The sequence below is a fragment of the Festucalex cinctus genome, chromosome 11 (assembly GCF_051991245.1).
Source record: "Festucalex cinctus isolate MCC-2025b chromosome 11, RoL_Fcin_1.0, whole genome shotgun sequence".
NCBI classification, from domain to species: Eukaryota; Metazoa; Chordata; class Actinopteri; order Syngnathiformes; family Syngnathidae; genus Festucalex; species Festucalex cinctus.
The window spans coordinates 25,527,901-25,552,568 of NC_135421.1; the positions used below are offsets into that span (position 1 = coordinate 25,527,901).

The window sequence follows — 24,668 nt, forward strand, 5'->3', positions numbered from 1 at the left end:
TGTGTGTACAAGGCGACAGGTTTTTCCTGCACCAATCGCTGAAATCGGACACTGCAAACAATCGAGTGTACACTCAGCAAGGCGTGTGACTCATTTCGCGTTGCGGTCAAAGCACCTGACAACTCAATCGGGGGGGTCATTCTCCACCGCCGACGAGGTGATGTGACTTCCTACGGGAAACACCACTTAAAGAGGGACAAGATATGTCACCTTTTCATTTTTTGGGGGGGTACTGGACTGGAAACAAAACCACAAGTCCAAAAAGAAGAGTTGTCATGTGACAATAAGTTTACAGTAGTAGACGTCCAACAAAATTGCTAATTGACTATCAAATTAATTTGAAATAGTCTAAATTTCAGCCTCGCACTGTAAATATCCAATTTTTGAAGTCCTCCATGAAAGAAGAGTGAATATTTTTGTATTAAACAACAAAAGATATTCACAAACATTTGCTTTTATTTTGAAAAACTTTACATTTTCCCTGATTTTTCCGAAGTCATGTGACCAAACAGAAAACAGGTGAGCTGTGACATTAGCAATGTCAGTTTGTTTTTTTTCCCTTTTTCTGCACATTCCATCCATCAGTCATGTTCTTATACGTTTGCCAAAAAAAAAAAAAAGTTTCTCTGTCCTGAGTTGACATGAAAAACCATGAAATAAAAGCTGGAATTCTGAACTTTTGTCTGATATTCATGTTTTGATTTGAAACCCCGAATGTCTCCAAAGGAATTGACCTTGCTGTTCCAATACTTTTATAGCCAACTGTCTGTTTATATAAGTTGATAATGCTCTTATTAATTTTTGCTGCGTGATCGTAGCGCTTGTCAACATGTTCTGTGCAGTGTCATGATTAGCATTTAAAGCTAATAGGTACACATGCAATGCACTGGTTAACGTTTATTGATTCGTCAATCCAGACTGATTAATCATTAGACATTAGACCAAAAAAAAAAAAAAGCTGGTCTGTCCTGTAAAACATTACTTTTTGTAAATATCCTGTCCTACTGCAAACTAACCCCCCCCCCCAAAACACAGGCTGTCTGCTGAGCTGGTTATTTTTATACTACCTCATAAGTATACTGTAGGCATAAAGGGCAATTTGAATCCTTGTGCAAAGTCCAGCACAGAAAGGGATTACAGTACACTAGTTTGTACAGTGCACTGCATCATACTGAGAGTTTGTGTGCCAGTTACATGGATATTAAAAAGTCTACACACCCCTGTTCAAATGCAAGTGACCATTTAAAAACTTTTCAGCCATTAACATGACCCCATAACTTGATTGATTTGAAACCGAAAAAAAAAGGCTAAATATGGAAGTAAAATATTTGCGGTTTCACAAGTGTGCACACCCTCTTATTAATAAATTGGTCTATGACTGTCGTCAGCATTAACCAATCACGTTCATTCGCATGTTAAAGGAGGAGTCGGAACACACCTGGCAACATTTAAAGTGCTCCTGATTGACCGAAAAAGTTCGGATGTTCGAGTAGGCTTTTCATGACTTTTTACTTTTTATTTTTTATCTTGAATCAGAAAAGCCTGAAGGTTTTGTGTTAATCGTGAGACTATTTCAAACTGTTCATAATTCCCACCACCTTCGCTACAGCCCCAGTTCACTTCCAGCTGAAGAATGATGCTTGTGCAACCATTTTTTTTGGCGGGTCATTTATACTTACTTGCACTGTCAAGATTAAAAAAATAAATAAATAATTGAGCTGCACAGGTAATAAGTCACATTGTTTTTTTTTTTAAATCATTTAGCTTGGTCTAATTTTTCCTTTCATTTGAACAGGGGTGTGTAGACTTAATATAGCCACTGTAATGCCTTAGCACCACGATACCATAAGATGGCGGCAAAGCAATACTTTTATTAATTTAACCTGAGCTCAAATCCACAAATGGGTGTGGTCTTCAGCAATTACACAAGCACAGATTCCAATAAAAAAAAAACAAATAAATAAAACAAAAATCTGGAAACGTGAATTAGAATTTTAATTTAAAAAAAAAAAAGGAACTTTTGAACGACATGTTACATTTGTAATTGATTTTAATGTTGAAAGAAAAAAATATATAATTCAGTTGAATTGAACCAACTAGACTAAGTGCAATTTCTGGAGAAATTGCGTGGGAATGCTAAGATTTTGAATGCACATGGAATGCTTATGAAGTAAATTGAGAGATAAATTATGAAATGATGACCTCCTGGTTCCTGGGCAATGGACGTTATCAACTGTGCCACCAAGCAGTATCAGACACCTGGTAATGATGTTAAGTTATATGTATGGAAGTGGGCGTGGAAAGTGATTCTTGGACCAAATTCAATGTCTTTCCCATTGAAAATTAATGAGAAAAGTTCATATATAACGTAAAATTGTGCAAATACTGTAAGTACGTGAATTTTTTAAGCTAGTTGAAATTTGAAGAGTGTAATTGGAAGTATTATGTGGGAGTTGTTATGCGGCAAAAAAGTGTGGAGAATAAAAATCACAATAACATATGTGAGAATGCTTCATATATTATGTATCCCGGAGGCAGTATCTTATTTTGAAATAAGTCAGAACCATCAAAAAGCCCAAAACGGGTCACAATACTGCCTACGGGTAAGATAAATAAATAATATTCCATGACTTTTAGTACTTTAAATGGTTGGCACTCTGCATTAAATTGTGCAATTGTTTATTCACTGTGTGCAAAAAGAAAAATATAAATGAAGTTAATTTCACTGGTTTGCTTTGTCACAGTGGGCGCTCTGTCTAAAATATCTTGATTGTAATGGACGGATCACATTTGCGTGGGAGGGGTCGGCTTGCCCTACTGAGGCCGCCTTGTGTGGCGGCAGATGAGCCACATGACTCATGTATACAGTATGCGTGAGTGGAGGAGCGCCCTTGCACAATCACTTACAGCGCACTCAGTCACTCCGCTGCTAACCGCTGGTCTCGTCTGACCGCCCCGCCTGACCCTGTTTCGCCCCCCACCCCCCCCCCCCTCCCCTCCATAGATGGTGATGCCTTGGATTTAAGAGTGGTGATATGAATAACGCACCGGATGACTTATCTGGAAGCCTTGGAGCCAACGCGGAGATTTACCAGAGCGGGCGAAGTAATGGGAGCGCAGAAGTCGTCTCCTCGCGAGAGCCTTTGCTGACATCGAGTGTCACGAGAACATCCTGCGAATGCAACAGGTATGACATCATCACTTGACTGTTGATGGTTTGAAGTCCAATACGGACGCTGAAGATGTTGCACCTGTCATGCACTCGGATAATATCAAGGAATTATTTCAACAGCGAACGTTGACCGTGTTGGAAACAAAGCTGGCACCAGCTGTTGCTCAGCGGGAGATAATGAGTTACTCAGTAACGGCGCTGTTTGCAGAGCGGCCAGCAGAGTCGAGAGGAACATGTTGCGTTAAAAAATAGTGCTGTCAAAGTTAACTTGTTAACTAGGGGTGTGAATTGCCTAGTACCTGACGATTCGATTCGTATCACGATTCACAGGTCACTATTCGATTCGATACCGATTAATCCCGATACGAATTTATAAGTCGATTGTTGCGATTTTTTTTCATTTGAATTTAGAAAATACTAATCAGTAAGCTTGTAGAGTGTAAGATTTATATGAAAATTTTATTATTTATTTATCTGAAATTTCAGTCTTATAGAGGTTGTAATTTGTTTCATGTTTGAACAGCATTGAAATAAAATATTAAGGCTTAATGTTCCGTTCATATAACATTCTTCCATGCTTAAGGTGTGAATCCTAAAAAAAAAAAAAAAAAAAAAAAAAAAAAATCGATTTTGCCGATTATTGAATCGATTCGAGAATCGCGCGATGTAGTATCGCGATATATCGCCGAATCGATTTTTTTTTTTAACACCCCTATTGTTAACTAATTCATTAATCACAAAAAAATTATCGCATTAATCATGTATTAGCGCAGATTAATCGCACAATTAATTTTGACTGCAGATGATCCTTTAGCTTGACAGCGGATGGCTACGTTAAAGGTAGCACAGGTTGTGTTTGAACAATAAACATAACGTGCATTAAAGTGAAGCATTTCATAAATGTTTGCGTGTGACATTCAGAATATTTGTTCATGTCAAATTATTGGGGTCATTTTTTCCAACTTTAAATTATGCAAGTAATTAACTGATTAGAAAAAGAGGAGGATGAGCATGTGCAGTGGATCAAAAAATTTTTGACGACGTCCTCTTAACATTAAATGCCGAAGAAGTTGAACACATAACGGGTGCATTTTAAATTTGGCGGGCAAAAAATGTTGATAAAAAGCCTTTTTAATTAAGCGATTAATCATGATTAATCAAAATTCCAAGATGTGATTAATCTGATTAAAACACGTTATCGTTTGACAGCTAGAGTTAAAAAACAAAACAAAAAGTCAATTCATATAATAGTTAGCCAATTTTTGTACCCAAGCTACAAAAAGCCAAAAGTTACAATAAAAACGACTTTAATTCTCTTACAGGTGTTCTCGAGAACCACTGACATGCCCGTCTTCCATGTCTCCCTCCACCAACACAGCTTGATTTGATGAACAGGATCGTTAGCAGGCTTTGACAGAGCTTGCTGAGCTGATAACATGAGTCAGCTGTGTCGTAGGAGGGAGACATGGAAACCAACGGCTCTCGAGGACCAGCGCGTTCACTACCTCTGGACTAAATAATTACATTATTATGCAAAAATGAATTAGGAATTAGGAATATGAGACAGTTTATTGATCTATTTCAATAAGCGTTGTTAACTTAATAACTTCAACATTTTTACTTGTACTCTTATAAGTGTTCACTATGACAACTTCACAAAATTCCACCACATAAGCGTCGCCTAAACATGAGTCGGTAAAATCATGCAAACAAATTTGTGGCTTTATCACTTCAAACTTTTCATGGTTTGTGATTATATGGAAACGTGGACGACACCTGTTAAGCACTTGACTTAACTAGACATTACGTAAATAAATAAATACAATAAATAACACCTACTGACTGAGCAAAATGAAGCTATGATTTTTTTGTGTGTTTAAATGACTGAAATATTGCAACTGTTTTAGACCCACGTGATTGTATTTCTTGGTCTCTGTGGTTGTGCTGACCAGGTTGAAAAACGAGTCCAGAGAAGTGTCACCTGGTCCACCTTCTCTTCCTGAACGGGTTGCGCCGACTCTCTCGCACTCCGCCCCTGACGCTGTATTACCTTGGAGCAAGACGAGTGCAACTCAGGTAAGAACTGTTTCATCCTTTAATTAATTGGTTACTCTGGCTTCCTCCAACATTTTCCCAAAATATTGGGTTCAGTGAAAACAAATTATTATATTATCTAAAGTTGTAGTTGCCATTCATTACAAAATCAAGAGTGTTTGAGGGAAATAATTGTATCCCATTTAGATACACTGAGATTGTAGTTATTTGCCTGACTACTTCCGCAGTTATTTATTTATTTATTTATTTTATTTTATTTTTTTCTGGGGGGGGGGAGTTTTTGCTGCTTGTTAATAGTTTCTAGCTTGTTGTTTTATTGTGCATCTTCTGGCTGGCAATGACACGAGGATAGCAATAAAGTGTAAGAAGTTGTGTTGGGGATGGTAATGAAAATTTGTCATGTTTTTAAATATTTATTATTATTATTATTATTTATTAATTTGTTACTTTTTTATTTCTTCACTTTTTTATGTTTTTTTTCTAAACTGGATGAATTTTTATTTTATTTATTTATTTATTTATTTATTTATTTATTTATTTATTTATTTATTTATTTATTTTTAATGTTGGCCAAAAGGTTGAATGCTTGGGGATGCTGTAATTGACCCATTTCCCCACTAGGTCGAGCAGTTACACTCAGACTGCCAAGTTGTCATAAGGTGATACATTTGTACCAAAAAAAAAAAAAAAAAAAGTTCAATGTATGTTTCTACATTCTTGTGCAAATACAAATTAGCGTCAGGGCGTTTACTGTACACGAGTTTGAGTTTGGGTCAGTTTAAGGCCAAACTCACAGCTACAATCAAATTTATATTGCGAATAAAAATAAAACAAATGTGCCAACAATAGAGGAATATTGTAAGCCATAACTCACAACCAGCCTCACTCTCACTACGTATGTTTCTCTCTGACAGTTTAAATGCCGCTTGCTGTATGTCATTTCCCAGGGTTGTAAATGTTGTACTAAGCTCGAATCTGTCACGCTACTGCACATGAACTGCAATTAGATGCTGATTCCATGCAATATGTCTTTCTAATTTTGGAGCGACCATACATACTTGATGTAAATCAGTCTGCTGTCAAGTCTTGTTTGACATTAAATATCGTATTAAAATGGATGCTACATCACATTCTTCGGCACTGTTTGGCTGAACTGAAGCAATATTGTTGCGGCAGCTTAAATTGTAGTTCAACTATTTTTAGGAGGCTATTTATAGTAAATCGTAATCCCTGGAACTGCAAACATCTCAAAATGAAAAGGCATATATACATGTCAGTGACGGTCTTGCTAATTGACCCCGCCCAGGGATCTGGGTTGGATCAAGACCGGTCAAGGACAAAGCGTCTCGGACCGCCCGTGTTATGGGAGTAGTGGCGACTTTGTTATCATGTGGGCTCCATTAATTCCAATTCATTTGAGCTGCTGTGATAAGTGGCAGCGTCTGCCTGTCTGGACTCTCACCAGTCCGGGTGCTGCGTCGGGAGATAAAAGTCAGTCCTGTTATGGGAAGGAAGGTTGCTCCTTCCACTTTCTTCTGCTGCTGCTGCTGCTGCTTGCAAGTCTTATGAGTGATGAGGGTGGACCATGATTGGTGCCAAACGTTCACGGGGTTAAATATATGACGTGTGCTATATTTGGGTGCAAGGAGGGAGGATCATGCTAAAAAATAGATTCAAGTGCATTTCGGGGGTCTGGTGACAAAAATGCAATATCAGCATAGTCGTCAAAAAAGATTATTAAAACTAATTTTGAGTTGTTAAAATGTATACATTTGCATCTATTATTAATTTTAAAATAACTAATTTAATACATTTTGTTTCCTCCAAAAGGAACTTGCGAAATTAGTTTTTTTTTGTTTTTGTTTTTTTACATTTAAACATTTTCTTGTTTTGTACCAAAAAATATTTAATCGTCCTAATCGTGATTTTATTTATTATCAAAATAATCGTGGTTAACTGATTCGCTCCCAAAAATGTAGAAATGTTCTATTTTAAATGTTTTGAACCCTAAAGACGTATTTATACGTTTTTATTTTATTTTATTTATTTATTGTTTTATGCTAGGGCATACAAAAGGCTTTGATGCAGCCTCTGACCTTGAAGAGGTGGCTTAAAGCAATGTAGTTATTGCAAAAAAAAAAAAAAAAAAAAACGGCCAGTAGATGGCAACAGAGTATAAGAGATCAACCAGGGTCATGTTAAAACAAGCTGATTTTCCCACAGTTCTAAGCAGATTTGTGAATAATGATGAAATGTAGCTATATTCTAATGCTAATTGCTGCAAAACGGAAACAGATGGAAATATACTTTATTCCTGATGAAAGAAGAGACTCTCAGCTTTCTTTTAGTAGGTTCCATGTTTTTTATAGCAATAGAACTCAATATTCTGTGGGACTTGCAAAATCAATCAAAATCCAGGAAAACAGCCAGGAGCGAAGGGGGTTGCTTTAATGAAAATGACTGGGAGTGAATGAGTTAATATTTTCTTCATAATGGAGCAGACCTATTTTGAATTATCTTTAGAGATGTTTTGTATGTCAAAAAATATTGACAATTTATTTGTGCAACAATAGTTGTCATTTTTAACATTGAAAAATTGGGTTAGGGACAAACATTTGACTGAAAATGTGAAATATGCTTCAGACTCCCACCACTAGATGGCAGCATAAGCACGCAAACTAACAATTAGCATATATAGTAATAGCAGTGGTTCTCAAGTGTCGTCACGCTGGGACCAACGTTTTCCTATTTGTTAAAGTTTACGAATAAATTTTATATAAATTAGGAACAATTAATGAAAAAAAATTAATATTAAAAAAATATATTTTACGCATACTGCACATGCTAACACAGTAGTAAAGTCACAATGACAATAAATACAGTATTTGTATTTAAAAAAAAAAAAAAAAAGAAAAAAAAAAAGGATATTAAACAATTTAATGAAAAATCAGTAAGTCGTCTGTCTGTACATAATTTTTTATTTTGCGTCCGTGACCCAGTTGAGAGTCGCTGCTTAAGCAACGGCTACCTGAACACAAACGTGTGCTAAAAGCGTTGACAGACTTCATAACAATACTCACTTGGCATATTTTCTTCATCCTCTGTAAAGACTGACTACATTTCATTCCAACTTCCTGCATTAAAACTTGCTTTTTGGGGCGCTGAACATAATGTTGTTATCTTTTGCTTTGGGCAAACTTGTCAAAACATTACAAATTATGTTGTGAGTGCCTGTTTTGTTTTGTTTTTCAGGACTTAATTTAATAAAGGGTTGGAAAGGGTCATTTAGGGTTTAGTTCTCTGTGTGTATATTTGTACTTATCATGGATACGGTTCGCTTGCTCTGATAAGATCTACTTTTTTTTTTTTTGTTCTTTGTGAAGCAGGCTTGTTAATTTTGTTAGGTTCTCGACCGTACAGCTCTCGTGGGGCTTTTCATGACATTGTTTACCTAATGAAATGGCCAGTGAGTATACGATGCGACAGTGACTAGTATCGCTCACTTGATGACTTTTCGAAAACTAGTCGACGTCACTCGTCACTTTCCATTATGCAGACTTGTCACTAAAGCGTGTACGAACGATCATCAAATTTCTTTTGCCCTCCGTGGCCTTGTATGCTTACATAAAATGAAAATAAAAAAGATGTTTGCGTCAGGCTTCCAAAAAAAAAAAAAAAAAAGAAAGACTTGCGAATGGGAAGCTTTTGCTTTCCAAGGGCAAAGGAGGAGTTTGTGTTTTGGGGAGGAAACATCACTTGTTTCTCACACTTAAATTGCAACACATCTCACTCCCATTTGAATGTAGCGCCGCTCGAGTGCACAGGGAGGATCGTAAGAACCGTTTGCACGTAGTCGATAACGAAAATCATCGGAAATCGTGACTATGTCTGGATGTTTTGTGGGATTGTCCTTGAAGACTGCAGCATGAACTTCCGTGCAAGAAGAGTAACCTTGCCTGCCATCACACCTCTTAGTCTGCAGAAGCGGGTAGGAACCGAAACTTTTGACTTGATGAGTAACCTCAATATTTATCATGTGAGGTTCATTTATTTATTTTTATTTTTTGTCGGACATATAGTTGAGTAAATATATCATCAAAGTCATTAGGTAGTTACTGTATGAAATCAAATTCATTCATGCACCAAACTTCAGTCATCTCAGTTATATTTAATTTAATATTTAATTATGACAATTTTCCAAATGCTTTTTGAGACTGACAATGAAGGCCGTAATTCCAATTGTCATATTTGGGGATTCCTGTTATTATATTATATTATATTATATTATATTATATTATATTATATTATTATAACAGAAAGACGTAAGATCCAGTACTGTTGTGCAATGTGTGCGCATGTTATATTACTATGATGCAATGCACGTCTACACAGCACAATAATAAACAACGCAATTGAATTCTGCAATGCTAGCTGACCTGTTTGTTTACATTTTGAATGATTTTATATTAGGTAATCATGAAAATATTCACTTCAGCCATCAAAACTTTTTTCCTCCCCCCTCCCATGCTGCCAAAGTGTCAAAAAATTTGCTAAGTTAGAATAAAGCAGTCATTTAATGGTTTGATTATTTGCCAAACTGTCAAAAAAACAACAACAAATAAATAAATAAATAAATATACTACTGTGTATACAGTTATATAATGTTCTGTTAAAAAAAATTCTTGGAAAGTTTTAAAATGTAAAATTTCCTAGAGGAATAAACCAGCAATTTACTTAAAGGCATACTTCAATTATTTAGCCCATTATAGCAATAAATCTTGTCTATAATTAACTTGATACTTTCATTTTTTTTCACGTACAATTAGTACCTTTAAAACCACATTTTGGAACTTGCTGTCGACTGAAAATGACATGACAAGGATCTCAGGTGGCAAATGATGTGCTAACTTTGGCAAAAAATGAATCACAATTGATTTTATTCAGTGAAATGTACATTCACAACTAGGATTTTTTTTGTTTTGTTTTTTTGTTTTGGTCTGCCATCGTAGTCACACCATTTATTACATACAAATGGGATATGTCGGGACAGATCTGCAACGTTGTATCCTATTTGAGATGAGTGTTATTTTGCTTGTCAAAATCACATTGCAATATTTTTTTTTTTGTTTTCTTGGGGTGGTGGCTGAAACAAATCATACTCGCATGTCAAGGTACCAGTATGCACGTTTCTATGTAATTGGCTTGAATGTCAGGAGTGTGACTTAGCTGTGGTTGACTGATGGCGCTAAAAAAAAAAAAAAAAAAAAAAAAAAAAATAGGCGACATTAAAGCGAAAAGGGGCAGTTAAGCAAAAGGTTATTTGCTTTCCCAGCGTCTTTGCGGCGACTCGCTCGCAGTTGCTTGTGCGGCTAGACAAAGCTGGAGGCCACCTCCTCGCCATCACTCAGATAGAGCTGCAGCTGTGGGGGGGGTGCGGTTCAAGGTGAAAGCAGACGAGTCTAATTGGCCAAGTGGCTCACACTGTCCCATCCTTGAGATAAGGTCAACGAGACCATTCAGCCGCGCGCGCTCGCAATGTGGAGATTTACGCTTTGCTAGCTGGCGCGCCGACTGTTTTCCTCCGGTTGACACCACGCGCCGCTTTGCACTGTTTGGTATTTCAACAATTCTGCCATTGTAATGCAATAATGCTCTTTTTTTTAAAAGCACGGTTTATGTAGGTAGTAACTTAAAACAGCTGGGTCAAAAGTATCCCAGCGCATTAATAGCTTTATTATGACCGCTCGCCACTGCTGCGATGATGACTGTCAAATCCAATTTTCGACCCAAAATGTTGTGGTCAAAAATAATGAACCCAACTTTGGGTAATATAAATCAATCTGCTCAAAATCCACAGCGACGGTATGTAATAATCACGAACTTGTCAAATCAAATCTTCAACCCAATCTGCTCGGTCAAAATAATTAACCCAACATTTGGTAAAAGGTAACCCAAGCTGATCAAAATTCATAGCTATGTATAGCTTCATATTGTAATAATCACAACCTTGTTGAATCCAATCTTCAACCCAATCTACTCAAAATAATTACCATATGGTAAAAAAAACAAAAAAAACTATTTTGATTAAAAGTAACCCAATTTAAGCTATATACATTTGATGCTGTAATAATGACATCCTTGTTTCATTTTAGAAATGTGCTGGCATGGTGTAAAACCCAAATTATTCTCTGACTTTCCAGGGTGCACAACTGAGGTAGTTTTGTTGGGTCATGTTTTGGATCCCTAAAAAAAAACATACATGTCCACCAAGAAACATGCGATTTGTAAAAATGATTCGATTTCCATTCATGTGAGGACTCCAAAAGGCAATTCATCCAACAAAAAAAACAAAAAAAAACAAAACAGTAACACATGGATGAAATCAATCATGACCTTTTTTCACTCAGTGAAGGTAGTCCTCTATTTTTTTTTTTTTTAAATCATTTTTCTGGACATGACTTGGTAGTGTTCATCCCACAAAAAATAAATCCACTTGAAAATCTCTTTGGCCTCCCTCAAGCGAGGCAACTTTTGTTCTGGAATTCTCCACCTTCTCTTTCAACTCCACTCCAACACAATGGCGGCTTTGCAGACGCCATTGGTGGTGGGAGGGATAAAAGAGGCATCGATTAGAGGAGCGGACGTTTATTTGTTCAAGTGGTCGATCCACCGGAACAAATAATTACCTGCCTATTAAAGTGAAGGCCACCACCTGAGGGAATCTATCGTTGGTTTCGTTTCACCACTTTTTCGCCTTGCTTCAAGTGTATTTCCATCAAAATCGTTTGTTCCACTTCACTTATGTCGCTTCTCTTTTACATGCACGTATGACTACTTGTCCTTGCCTGAATTTTTTTTTCTTTGTTTTTTTAATCATGTCTGCTGTCCCTCAGAGCAGCTTAAAAGCTCTTAGTGTGACTTTAGAAGGTCGAAGCCGCAAGTTGATTGGACAGAGGATGTTAAACCATCCATCCATCCATCCATCCATCCATCCATCCATCCATCTATCTATCTATCTATCTATCTATCTATCTATCTATCTATCTATCTATCTATCTATCTATCTATCTATCTATCTATCTATCTATCATCCATCCATCCCAACCCACCCATCCACTCACCCATCCATCCATCCATCCACCCATCAATCATTCATCCATCCATCCATCCATCCATCCATCCACAAGAAAAGCTCCTGTGCAACAAAAAACGTGTTTTCCACTGCTTGTGTTTGCAGGTAATTAAGATTTATAATGAAGACAACACCAGCAGGGCGGTGGAGGTCCCCAGTGACATTGTCGCCCGGGACATATGTCAGCTGTTTGCCTTGAAGAGCCACTGCATCGATGAACACAGCTTGACTCTTTACGAGCATCTTTCCCATCTGGGAATTGGTGAGACTTGACCGCACGGAAAACCGCACAACGTTTACGTATAATTCTTCGGCAATGTCGGGTCCGGCTTTTGTTGCCATGACGACAAGGGGCGGAGAGTTGACTTGGAAGAGCCGAGTGCATAGTTGGGGGGGGGTTAGCGTTAATAAACATGATAAAAGAATTTTCACTCGTGGAGGCAGCACTTCATTTACTACTGTTTATAGTGCCTTTATGGATCAATCAAGTTTAGCTAAGGCTAATCCGTGTTTTCAAATGAAAGCCATTGCAGCTTTGCTTACCTTTTGGTTTTTGGGTGTTGCACCTGTGGAAGATGTGAGCGATTCTGCATAATTTCACACAATGTTTGTGCTTAAACATGGATCTTCACCAAGCCGAATGCGAAGTCATTGGCTGAGAAATTTGGTCACTATTATGCGCTGGGATTTTTTTAATTTTTTTATTTTTTGCTTTATGTTCACATTCTAAACAGTACAATTACTGCATGCGGTTCAAATCGTGATAGTCCTTTTTTTTTTTTTAAGCAATTCCGATTCAACTGACTATATTTATATATCTCTTTTACTAAATAGAATGAATTAATTCATTCATAATATATTTGAATGGAGGCCCCCTAATATCAATGTTATATGAGGCATCTTAATTAGTTACTGACGACATGAAGCAAGGATGTGTGAACATTCAAAAAATAAATAAATAAAACTCTTAACCAAATGTTTTGAATAGATGATCAAATAATAAATCATGCAGAGTTCCTTGACTTAAAGGTGATGTTTTATGTGGAAATTACACCAAGGCTAAAAAAAAAAAAAAAGGATAATCATCCAATAAAACTATTGGTGGGAAGTCTTAGCAAATCTGACATTTCAGTTGGTTATGTTTATTTTGTGCATTATATGTATAGTTGAAAGAGAAAAAAACAAACAAACAAACAAACAATTGATGACGTGACTCCATCTTGTCCTGATTAGAGCGAACCATTGAGGACCACGAGTCGATTATGGAGGTGATCTCCAGCTGGGGGATGGACGAAGACAACCGGCTACATTTTCGGAAGAATTATGCAAAATATGAGTTTTTCCGCAAACCCTTGGTGAGTTTGTGACATTTCCATCACTTTGCGTCTGTCCCAATATTAACAGCTGCGCAAATGTTTGTAGGACTTCTTCCCTGACCACATGGTGTCCTTATCCGGTGAAAACAATGGGGTGGTGGATTACTCTCAACTTGTAGAGGTATCAACTCTTACGTTATCCCTCACATGTTACTCACTTGTAAGAACTGCAGATCTATGCAAAGTGTATTAACTAATTTGCTCCCAAAGACGTATTTATACGTTTTTTGTTTATTGTTTGTTTTTTTTTGTGCTAGAGCATATAGGAGGCTTTGATGCAGTCTCTGAACTGAAAAGAATGCTTGAATCAAAGGTAGTTATTACAAAAACAGCCAGCAGGTGGCAGCAGAGTATAAGAGATCAACCGGGGCCATGTTGCAAAAAACTCTTTTCCCCACTGTATTAAACAGATTCGTGAATAATGGTTAAACTTAGCTACATTCCAATGCTAATTGCTGCAAAACGGAAACATAAAAATATACTTTTTTTTTTTTCCTAATGAAAGAAGAGATGCTAAATCTTCTTTTGGTGGGTTCCATGTTTTTATAACAAATAGAACACAATATTCTGTGGGCCTTGCAAAATCAGTCAAAATGCAGTAAAACAGCTGGGAGTGAATGAGTTAATAGCTTGGCTGACTAATCAACATTTCAGCAAGAAGGAAAGTCTACAGGTGCAGCTTTATCACTCTCAAAAAACATCCGCCGAGCATGCTGCTGAGCTGCAGATAGACTTTCACAGGCTTTGCATGAATGCCTGCTCGAAGGGTTCAGTCACCACTGCCCCCCCCCCCCCCCAAAAAAAAATAAATAAAAAATATATATATACATATTTATGGCATATACAGTATTACAGTATTACAGCTTTAAGATTTCCACCATTTTCTTTGGTTTTACACTGTCAAATGATTTTTTTTTTTTTTTAAATCAGATTAAACACATCTTTGAATTTTGATTAATCATAATAAATCACGTAATTATCAACATTTTTTGCCCACCAAATTTTTAATTCTTTCTCTATTTAATGTTATGACGTCGTCAACATTTTTTGATCCATGCACTCTCATCCTCTTCTGATAAATTAATTACTTGCATAATTTAAAATGAAAAAACAAACGACCCGAGTAGTGTGACTAGAACAAATAATATTCTGATTATCATAGGCAAACATTTATTAAATGCTTTTCTTGCATGTAATTGTTTATTGTTCAAACTCGACCTGCGCTACCTTTAACGTAACCATCCGCTGTCTAAACGAAAGGATTATCTGCAGTCAAAATTAATAGTGTATTAATACGTGATCAATGCCATATTTTTTTGGTGGTTAATCAATGAGTTTGTTAGTTTTCTTTTTTTAAGCATTTTTGTTTTTATGTTATTTCTTTAACAAAAATGTTTTTCCAATTTCAGTCTTAGCTGAATAGCTTATCTTGTGACAAATGACTAATATTGTGGCAGTGTATTGGTATTTATTTACCTATGACAGTACAATATTAGGGTACTATTTTTTTCATGTAAAAAAAATTACAATTTAAATTTAAAATAAAAAAATTAATGTAATTTAATAAATTTAAATTTATTATTTAAATTATTTTATTTTAAAATTATTTACATTTATTTTTTAAATTAAATGTATTATTCAAATGATTTATGTATATATTTGTGATGCTTGAACAGACGAATGCCATTTCCATTCATTTCAATGTGAATTTATTGTCGTCAAAATGGCTCAAACTTAACCGGAACCGTACGTACGTAGTCATTCTTTATCTTGACGTTCTCAGCCTTCATTTAAGGTACAAATATAATTTCTGTCCGCGCCACCAGATCTTTCTCAGCTCCAGCACCTGCCCAGAAATTCACGGACATCTCCACGCCAAGGAGCCAAGCAAGAAGTCCTGGAAGAAGTTGTACTTTATCTTGCGGAGGTCAGGGCTTTACGTCTCCAGTAAGGGAACTTCTAAGGTCAGTGAGCCAACGTGGACGGAGATAACGCTGACTTGATTATGTTTATTGCGGCGCTAGCATCATCCCGAGAGCCGTTTCTAATATTTTGGTGCGCCACAAGGACAGCAAAAATACTTCTCAGTATGTTATAGTGCATTTTTTTTTTTTTTTTTTTTAAATGAATGCCTCATCATTATCACTCAAGCGTTTGTATTGAGGAGATAGCACATTACCGGCTGCTCATAGACCAAACATTGGGACAGGAATAGAAAAAAAAACAAAAAAAAAACATCTTCCTTTTTATCTGGGTAGATTTGTTCTAGTTGTTCTAGTTTGTCGACACAAAAGGTCAGCAGTTCATCTGGTGTTCTATCGGTCATGTTTCAAGGGAGTAGTGGAACGGGCTGAACTTGATTTGCCTCGCAGCAGCCTAAAGGCATTAAGAAGAGACGGAATGCTGCTGATGACTTCTCGACAGGCTTTTTTTTTTTTCTTTTTTAATGCGGCTGGAAACATGGAAAGGAAGTGTAAAATAGCAAGGCCGAGAAATTTTTTGATTGGAAATAAAAATACACAATTACATAAATGGTGGTAAAATATGGAAGCAGGGAAATGCTAATGTGGAGTAAACATCTTTGACTCGCAAATAAAAAGTATTTACAAGTATGTTCAAACATACTTGTAAAAAATACATTAGAGCGTCCTTGCAAATAAATATGTTTGAACATAGTACATGCTTAGCATATTTTTCCATAACGCCAAGGAGTATTGACTTGCACATATGCATACCCAGTGGCATTATGGGAAAATTATTTTTATGAGTAGTATGGTTGAACGTACTCGTAAATACTTAGACTTAGACTTAGACTTAGATTTGACTTTATTGATCCCTTTGGGCTGACTCCCTCTGGGAAATTTACATTTCCAGCAGCAATAAGAACAGGTAATAAAATAAAAATTCAATCAATCAATAAATAAGGTTATTACACCGGAGATTGCAATAATAATAATAATAATAATAAATTCAATCAATAAATAAGGTTATTCCACCGGAGATTAAATTAAATAAATCAAATTAAATTAAATACAGTACAGTACAGTAAAGTGCCATATTTCTGAAGGCTAAATGCTAATTTAGCGATGGCATTTCCACCATAATGCCACTGGGTATTGACTTGCACATATGCATACCCAGTGGCATTATGGGAAAATAATAATAATAATAATAATAATAATTATTATTATTATTATTACTACTACTATGGGTAGTATGTTTGAAGTTAAACATACCTGTAAAGACGTTATTTTTGCATATACATTGGAGCATATTTCTAAATACGTTTGAACGTACTTGTAGGCTAAATGCTAATTACTTTTTTTCACATAATGCCTCGGGGTATTGACTTGTGCATATGCATGCCCAGTGGCATTATGGGAAAATTATTCTTATGGGTCGTATGTTCAAACGTACTTGCAAATACTTTTGAGCATGCGTTAAAATACATTTCAACGTACTTTAAAATACGTTTGTATTTGCCAGTCAAAAATGTTTACTCCACATGGGCAGTTTCACATTTTTCCTTATTAAAATGAAACATGTTAACAACATGAAATACTTACAATGTGGCAAAATGAATTTACTATATCCGCTTGACTCGCCTCGTCAGCTTCAGAAAATAATGATGATTCATTATATGTGTCTATTTCCCCTTGTTGTTTAAAAAAGATCATCAAAATATTAGAAGCTTATGTCAGTATGATACAGTGCAGTTCTACAACCACAATAAGAAAAAAACAGTGTAAAATAAATACCTCTCTGACAATCAACTGGGACCTTATTTGATTGTGCACGTGCATCTGATGTTGTGTTTCTGCTTATGTGTAGTCATCTGACCACAGCGTGCTCATAAAAGGCATTGACATTAAGAATTTCACAGCAGGTCACGATAAGGTCATTAAAAAAAAAAAAAAATGCCTACAAATCGTTTAACCTGCTACAGTGGACCTTTGTTGTCAGTGCCAGTTTATCGCTCTTGTGCGAGCGCAAACACTAAAATGCTGCGCTATTACTTGAAAAGGGAGGGAGGGGAAACACATGAATGTGTCACATGAAAGCTGAACAATGGGAGTCTTTGTGAGTGTGTGGTTTTTTTCTGTACAGATTCATCTTTGGAAGTGTTGGCCAATGATGAGTCTGTCGCAGTTTAATACTGTACTCTACTACTACATGTTTAAATCTAACTTCATTTATTTTAATTCAGCTCAACTTTTATATATATATATATATATATATATATATATATATATATATATATATATATATATATTATATATATATATATATATATATATATATATATATATATATATATATATATATATATATATATATATATATATATATAGAGCACGATAAATTACGACGGCGTATTTGGGCCACGTACAAATTTTTTTTTTTTTTTAGGGGGCGGGGGCAATACGATGAGAAAAAAGTAGCAAATTTGCCACTTTTTTTTCTCGTCATATTAAAAAGTGGAAAATTTGCCATTATATAATAAATAGCTATTGTTTTTATTTATTAGTCATTTTTTATTATGACAGCGTATTAGGGCCACGTACAAATATTTTCTTTTTTTAGAGGGCGGGGTCAATATGATAAAAAATAAAGTGGCAAATTTGCCACTTTTTAATATGACGAGAAAAAAAGTGGCAAATTTGCCACTTTTTTTTCTCGTCATATTAAAAAGTAGCAAATTTGCCATTATATAATAAATATCTATTTTTATTTATTAGTCATTATTCATTACGACAGCGTATTAGGGCCACGTACAAATATATATATATTTTTTTTTTTAGAGGGTCAAAATGACTAGAAAAAAAAGTGGCAAATTTGCCACTTTTTAATATGACGAGAAAAAAAGTGGCAAATTTGCCACTTTTTTTTCTCGTCATATTGACCCCGCCCTCTAAAAAAAAATATATATATATATATATTTGCACGTGGCCCTAATACGCCGTCGTAATAAATAATGACTAATAAATAAAAACAATAGATATTTATTATATAATGAACGATTGTGATCATACACTTGCCTTTAATTGGATGTAAATGAATGTCAACATTTCGAATGCTAATCACAGGAGCCATGGCATCTTCAGTTCATCGCCGACTTGACCGACTCGAACGTCTACACGCTGTTGGCAGCCAAAAAAGCGCACGGGGCTCCGACTGACTTTGGCTTCTGCGTCAAGGTATCGTTTTGAGTCATACGTGGCCATTTGCTTTCTTGGTTTTAAAAAAGAAAAAATAAATGATGATCTTTTTGTCATAAAATTGTCTTTCCAGTCCATGAAGTGCACTTCATCCCGGGATATGAAGCTGTTGTGTGCCGATGATGAGCAGACCAGGACGTGTTGGATCACAGCTGTGCGATTGTTCAAGGTTTTTTTCTTTTTCTTTTTTTTATTTATTTTTTTTAACTCAAGTGAAGTGAGCTAGCTAGTGAATTAGTGGCTAATCTAATGTGTAACAAATAGCTATTAGATATGTTAAGATGTTTGTTCAATAGCACTTTACTACTACGACTACTTCTGGATAGGTACTAATGTCCACTGTACTATATGTACTATTTACATAGTGCCCCCTAGTGTTTACAATGTGACATAATTTAGCTGGGAAAAACATGCAGTTGGATGTTAAAATGTCAGGAATGACAAGTTGTGTTTTACATTTTTTACTTCATAACAAAACGTTTGTCTTTTGTTATTTTGAGCAATATTTGATTAAAATAAAAAACATTTTTGCCACTCTTGCGTGACGAAATGCACTGCTCAAGTATCTAATTGCTATTACCGAGTACTCCTCATTGGTTCTTACAGCTCTTTTCAGTACGATGAATTAACGGCGTATAATTTTTTGAAAGAAATGGCTTTTAGGATATCGATCATATTCACGGACACACATTTCTTTTTCAGTATGGGATGCAACTGTACCAAAACTTCATGCAGCCACACCAAAAACAAAAAGCTTCTCCAATGGTAAGCTGATTTTCTCATTGATTTTAATTGTATCAATGTTTGTTGTTGTTTTTTTTAAATCTGTTTTACAGCATTCACCAACGTTTATCTCCCAACATGAACTTTTCAAACATGTTATCGTGTCACTTGTGCCAAATAAAATATCATGGGGAATATGCTTAGAAGTGCAAATAAGTATTAGCGACGCAGTGTAGTAGTAGTTGTTGTACTGGTATAAATAGTTAGGCCAAAGGCACCTTCAAGTTAATGATATCTCAGAATAGCTTTTAGACCCAGCTGGCGCGAGTGAACGTAGTCTATTTATAGCATACAGATACAGTATGTTCATGAACCCTCCGCCTTCTAAAAATAATAATCAGATGCTCTCTAATCGGACAGCTCGTCACCTCTCCTCCCAAATCATGTGCATATATGTGTATATGTTACGGGTGTTCACAAATTGGTGGTGACTCTTATTGAGATGCCAATTGGTCGAATCAGAAGTTTCAGGTTCGAGACAGAAGCAATCATAGCTGTAATATTGTCAAAGAAATGTTTGTATTGTATTGGCAACGTGTGCGACTCCCGGTTTTGCTAACTGAAGCCTATGTTAGCTTAGTGCTAGCGAGCTGGTATGACAAACACGACATGGATGGATTTAAAATGTTACCAAAAGAAAATTAATACAAATAAAAATAAAAATATATATATAAATAAAATAAACAAGTTAATTTTAAACTAAAAACTTTGGTAAAACAGTTTGACGCGGATGTGTTAGCACATTGGCCGCAAACAGTAAATGCTAAACTAAATGGGACTGGGGCTACACTATGATTTTCAAAAAGCTGAATATGAAGCTTGGTAAAAGCGCTTTGGACAACGTGTGGCGTAGTTCAGGGGAGTCCAAAGTTTTTCATTTGAGGGCCACATACAGAAAATCAAAAAGACGCAAGGGCCACATAATTTTATGAAGAGAAATTGTGTTTAGTCCTAAAAATTGTACAAATAATTTATTTGTGCTTTAGCATACTTAGAGAAATGCTACAGTATATAAAAAAATTTATTTGTAATATGGCAGTAGTGTTACTATAGTTTTGGAATTTTTCGATTTTGTTAGTTTTTAGTAGTTTTCAGGGTGGTTCTCTTAGTTTTTATTAGTTTAGTTCTTAAAAAAAATGCTTAGTTTTAGCTTAGTTTGTTACTTTCAGTATTAGTATTATTTTTTTATTTATTTTTTTATTTTATTTATTTATTTATTTTTTTAACTGTGTATTACTTGTGCGCAATATTTAAAAAACACCATGGGCGCAACATCATCTTTTGGTGCTTTTCTATTGGCTGCTGCTGGATGACGTCACTTCTGTGTGACATACTTTCAAACGTCATTATTCTGGTTTATATCAAAATAAATCTACTAAAAATGACATTTAAAATCATCCCCAGAAGCTCATGCATTAAATTAATTACCAAAGAGTAAACATAGGACATGTTTGCTATAATCATAGTTATTTTTAGTTAGTTTTGTAAACATAAAATGTAATTTCAGTTAGTTTTGGTTTTTATTTTATTGAAACAATATTGTTTTTTTGAATTTTAGTTTTTTTTCATTAGTTTTAGTTAACTAAAATAACCTTTAACCTGTTTTTCGATACCCTCCCTTCTTACTTTGACCATCTCCAAACATTTTTTGTTTTTTTGTTTATTTTATTTGAACTGAGTCAAATGCCATTTTTTAGCATATGTCGCGGGCCACTGAAAAATGGACGGCGGGCCAACAAATGGCCCCCGGCCGTAGTTTGGACACCACTGGCGTAGATGAAGCGTTATGTAAGTGCTCTCCATTTACCATTATGATCAAATTGGATTTTCATTGCAATTAGTGACTTGACTTGACTTGACTTGACTTGACTTGACTTGATTCATCCATTCAAATTGATTTGAGATTTGGTGGTTAAATGGTAAACAAATTGCAATGGCTGATTTGGGCTGTGAGTCCAGACACTAATACACATAAAATAACCAATGCCCAGTAGCCACAAATATCCCCATGATGAGCCTCCACGCCTGGAGGGTTAGCATCTGTGTAAAAACAGCATCCAGTTCAAACCCCAACAAATGAATGGAGACAGCAACTGATGTAACATTCAGCATACTTGTTTCAAAAGTGTTGAAATGAAACCTGGTGAGTCGTTTCAGCGGAGCATCTCCGAGAACTCCCTGGTGGCCATGGACTTCTCGGGCCAGAAGAGCCGAGTGATCGAAAACCCGTCGGAGGTTCTCTCCGTGGCCGTGCAGGAAGGCCTGGCGTGGAGGGTCAGTTGCAGTCCACCACTAAACATTCCAAATGTGTTAATAAAAAAAAAAAAAAAAAAAAAAAAAGAGATGCCATCTGAATTATGCTATTTTTTTTTTCTTTCTTTTTAGAGGAAAAGCTGCCACCGCCTGAGTGCACATGGAAGCCCTTCTGCGTCGCAGAGTTCGCTAAATATCGGTTGGGTTTACATCATTTTCTTAATTTTGTTTCCACCAACCACCAACCAGCCATGATCTGAGCGTCTTGTTTCAGCTCTCCATTTAGCTCAGCCCTGGTTCCACGGCAAGCTGTCACGGGATGAAGCTCAGCGTCTGATCACTCAGCAGGGTCCCATTGATGGGTAAGAAAGCACTTTATGGCTCGCTGTCACAACAACTGTTTAAAAAGAAAAAAATCCTTTTGTTCTCAGGTTATTTCTTCTGAGGGACAGCCAGAGCAACCCCAAGACATTTGTGCTGTCACTGTGCCACATGCAAAAAGTCAAACACTTCCAAATCTTACCCGTGAGTACCGTGGACGGACTTTTATGACGCTCGTTCAGGTTGAACTGTCGGGTTCAGTCAAGTCCACTTGGGGTCTGCTTGCAAACTTGAGCAGCATACACATGCAGTGGTGTCGATCACGAGTGCCTCGACGTACGCTCTCGGTTCAAAGTAAACCGAATTAGGTGAACTAGCCAACCCGGCGTTGGGTTATAAAGGAACTGAGCCATGTTGGGTTGAGGATTTGACCCCAGCGGCTTGGGTCAAGATTTGGATTCAACAAAGGGCTCTGAATCCAATTTTCAAACCAATCTGCTGGGTCAAAATAATGAACCCAACCTTGGGTAAACATAACCCAATATGCACAAAATCCTCCTTTTCGAGTTATGATCTGTCGCTCAGGTAACCAATCACAGCTCAGCTTTTCAAAGGAAATTTTTGAAAAACAAGTTTGTTTTTTTTAAGCTATGATGTGTCCACTACAGAGGACAAACTTAAATGCTAGGCTCAAATACAGTTAAAATAATTCAAACAATACTTTAATGTGTTCTTAAGAGTCTTATAGAACACATGCTAACAACATTTAAAGCCTTATTTTGTTCAATGAAAAGTGTTATACAGTACACTTACTTTTACTCTTCCCTAAAAAGTGCTTGCGCTGAGGGAAGCCATTTTCTTTTATGATGCAATCAAAGGTAGCAAAGCCCCACCCCTACACGAAACCTCGGCATGTGCTCGATAGCGCACAAAAGGAGTTCATTTAATCGTATGCACTGGGTGGGAGATATTCAGGTTTAAAAAGGTCCACTACAGTGGACAAATTTTAATTGCTGGTAATCAGGAGGTTATAAGCATTTATTTCGGTATTACTGTAAAAATAAATCATATTTAAAAAAAAATAACCAAAAAAAACACCAACTAAAATGTAGCAATTTTGTAACAATAATACAACAAACCTGCTCTAAAAACGAATTGAAATGAACTTCATTTATAAAAGAATTTATGAATCTTTCATTTTCTGACTTCCTGCTCACTGATTGTCATGTTGATCCCGGCAGGTGGATGACGCCGGGGAGTTGTCCTACAGCCTGGACGACGGTCACACGCGCTTCTCCGACTTGATTCAGCTGGTGGAGTTTTATCAACTGAACCGCGGCGTGCTGCCCTGCAGACTCAAACAACACTGTACCGGGACCACCCTGTGACGAGCGAGCCAGACCACCGGCGGCCAAACCCGCTCGGAGGCCTCCTCCCTGCACGCTCGCCCACAGTGAATGCCAAATTATGCAAAGACTGGACAGGCTTGCAAGGTGCGTCAACGAAACAAAATGAGACGCCGTTTATGTGACTGTCGCCACTCACTGTATTACATCAAATGATTGTATTTTATTATTACGTATTCAGGTATGCATTTTGCAATGGTTTGCAAAGGTTCACCCCACTCTATTTTATATTCATTATCTGTGGATAAAAAAAATCTTTTATAAAAAAAAAAAAAAAAAATATATATATATATATATAACATATCTTTGAATAATTGTTTATTGTCCATCACTTATTTTTTATTTTTTTTCAGTGAACGTCAACTGTTTAAAATATTGTTACAGGTGCAAGGTAGGAATTTTTTTTTTTTCAGCTCTATTGTGGCCTTTCATCAGATAATAAAATGTAATCAAATGCAACAAAATTATTCATATATTGTATAGATATATCAATATATTTAAATATGTGGTTCTGTATAAAACTATATATATATTTTAAAAAGTACAGGTGCATGTTAATAAATTAGAATGTCTGCACTTATATTCAAAAGCAAAATGTGGATATGATATTATATTCCCTACACAGAGTGAAATAATTCTTTTTTTCAATTTTTTTTTATCTTCTAACAAAAACGCAAAATCTCAAGAAATTTAAATATTACATAACAAACAAGCAAATTATTTTCCATGTGGAAATTAGGTAAGAACTTGCCTTCTGCAAAATATTTTTCTATATTATTTATGTGTATATCGTATGAATTTCATTTTGTGAATCACACTTCCATTTCAAGTTTCCTCGTCAAATATTCTCAAGTACTGTGCATCAAATGGCATGTAAGATTTATTTTTTAAGAATTGAAAAAGACCAAGGGAAAAAACAAAAAAGATCAGAATAAATCATGTATAATCTAA

General features: G+C 35.9%; 1 protein-coding gene across 3 annotated transcripts; it reads left to right on the forward strand.

Moving 5' to 3' along the window:
* The first annotated feature begins 91 nt into the window (after positions 1-91).
* grb14 (growth factor receptor-bound protein 14) lies at positions 92-24,668 on the forward strand. Of its 3 annotated transcripts, none has more exons than XM_077536595.1 (15): positions 92-199; positions 3,003-3,187; positions 5,125-5,248; positions 12,465-12,621; positions 13,593-13,714; positions 13,782-13,856; positions 15,562-15,699; positions 18,823-18,933; positions 19,028-19,123; positions 19,657-19,719; positions 21,895-22,011; positions 22,123-22,189; positions 22,265-22,352; positions 22,422-22,515; positions 23,553-24,668. In XM_077536595.1, the coding sequence occupies exons 2-15, from the start codon at positions 3,036-3,038 to the stop codon at positions 23,697-23,699; spliced, it is 1,551 nt and encodes a 516-aa protein (XP_077392721.1). In that variant the 5' UTR covers positions 92-199; positions 3,003-3,035; the 3' UTR covers positions 23,700-24,668. The 3 variants fall into 3 exon arrangements, with proteins under 3 accessions (XP_077392721.1, XP_077392722.1, XP_077392723.1); XM_077536596.1 differs by lacking the exon at positions 92-199 and adding an exon at positions 2,519-2,873 and having other exon boundaries at positions 3,005-3,187; XM_077536597.1 differs by lacking the exons at positions 92-199; positions 3,003-3,187; positions 5,125-5,248 and adding an exon at positions 8,954-9,215.

Bases quoted from the DNA above. Each gene is read 5' to 3' on its own strand.
- grb14 (XM_077536595.1), top strand. From the start codon at position 3,036: ATGAATAACGCACCGGATGACTTATCTGGAAGCCTTGGAGCCAACGCG. The intron at 13,715-13,781 runs GTGAGTTTGTGA...AAATGTTTGTAG, and splicing joins AGTTTTTCCGCAAACCCTTG to GACTTCTTCCCTGACCACAT. The intron at 13,857-15,561 runs GTATCAACTCTT...CCGCGCCACCAG, and splicing joins ATTACTCTCAACTTGTAGAG to ATCTTTCTCAGCTCCAGCAC.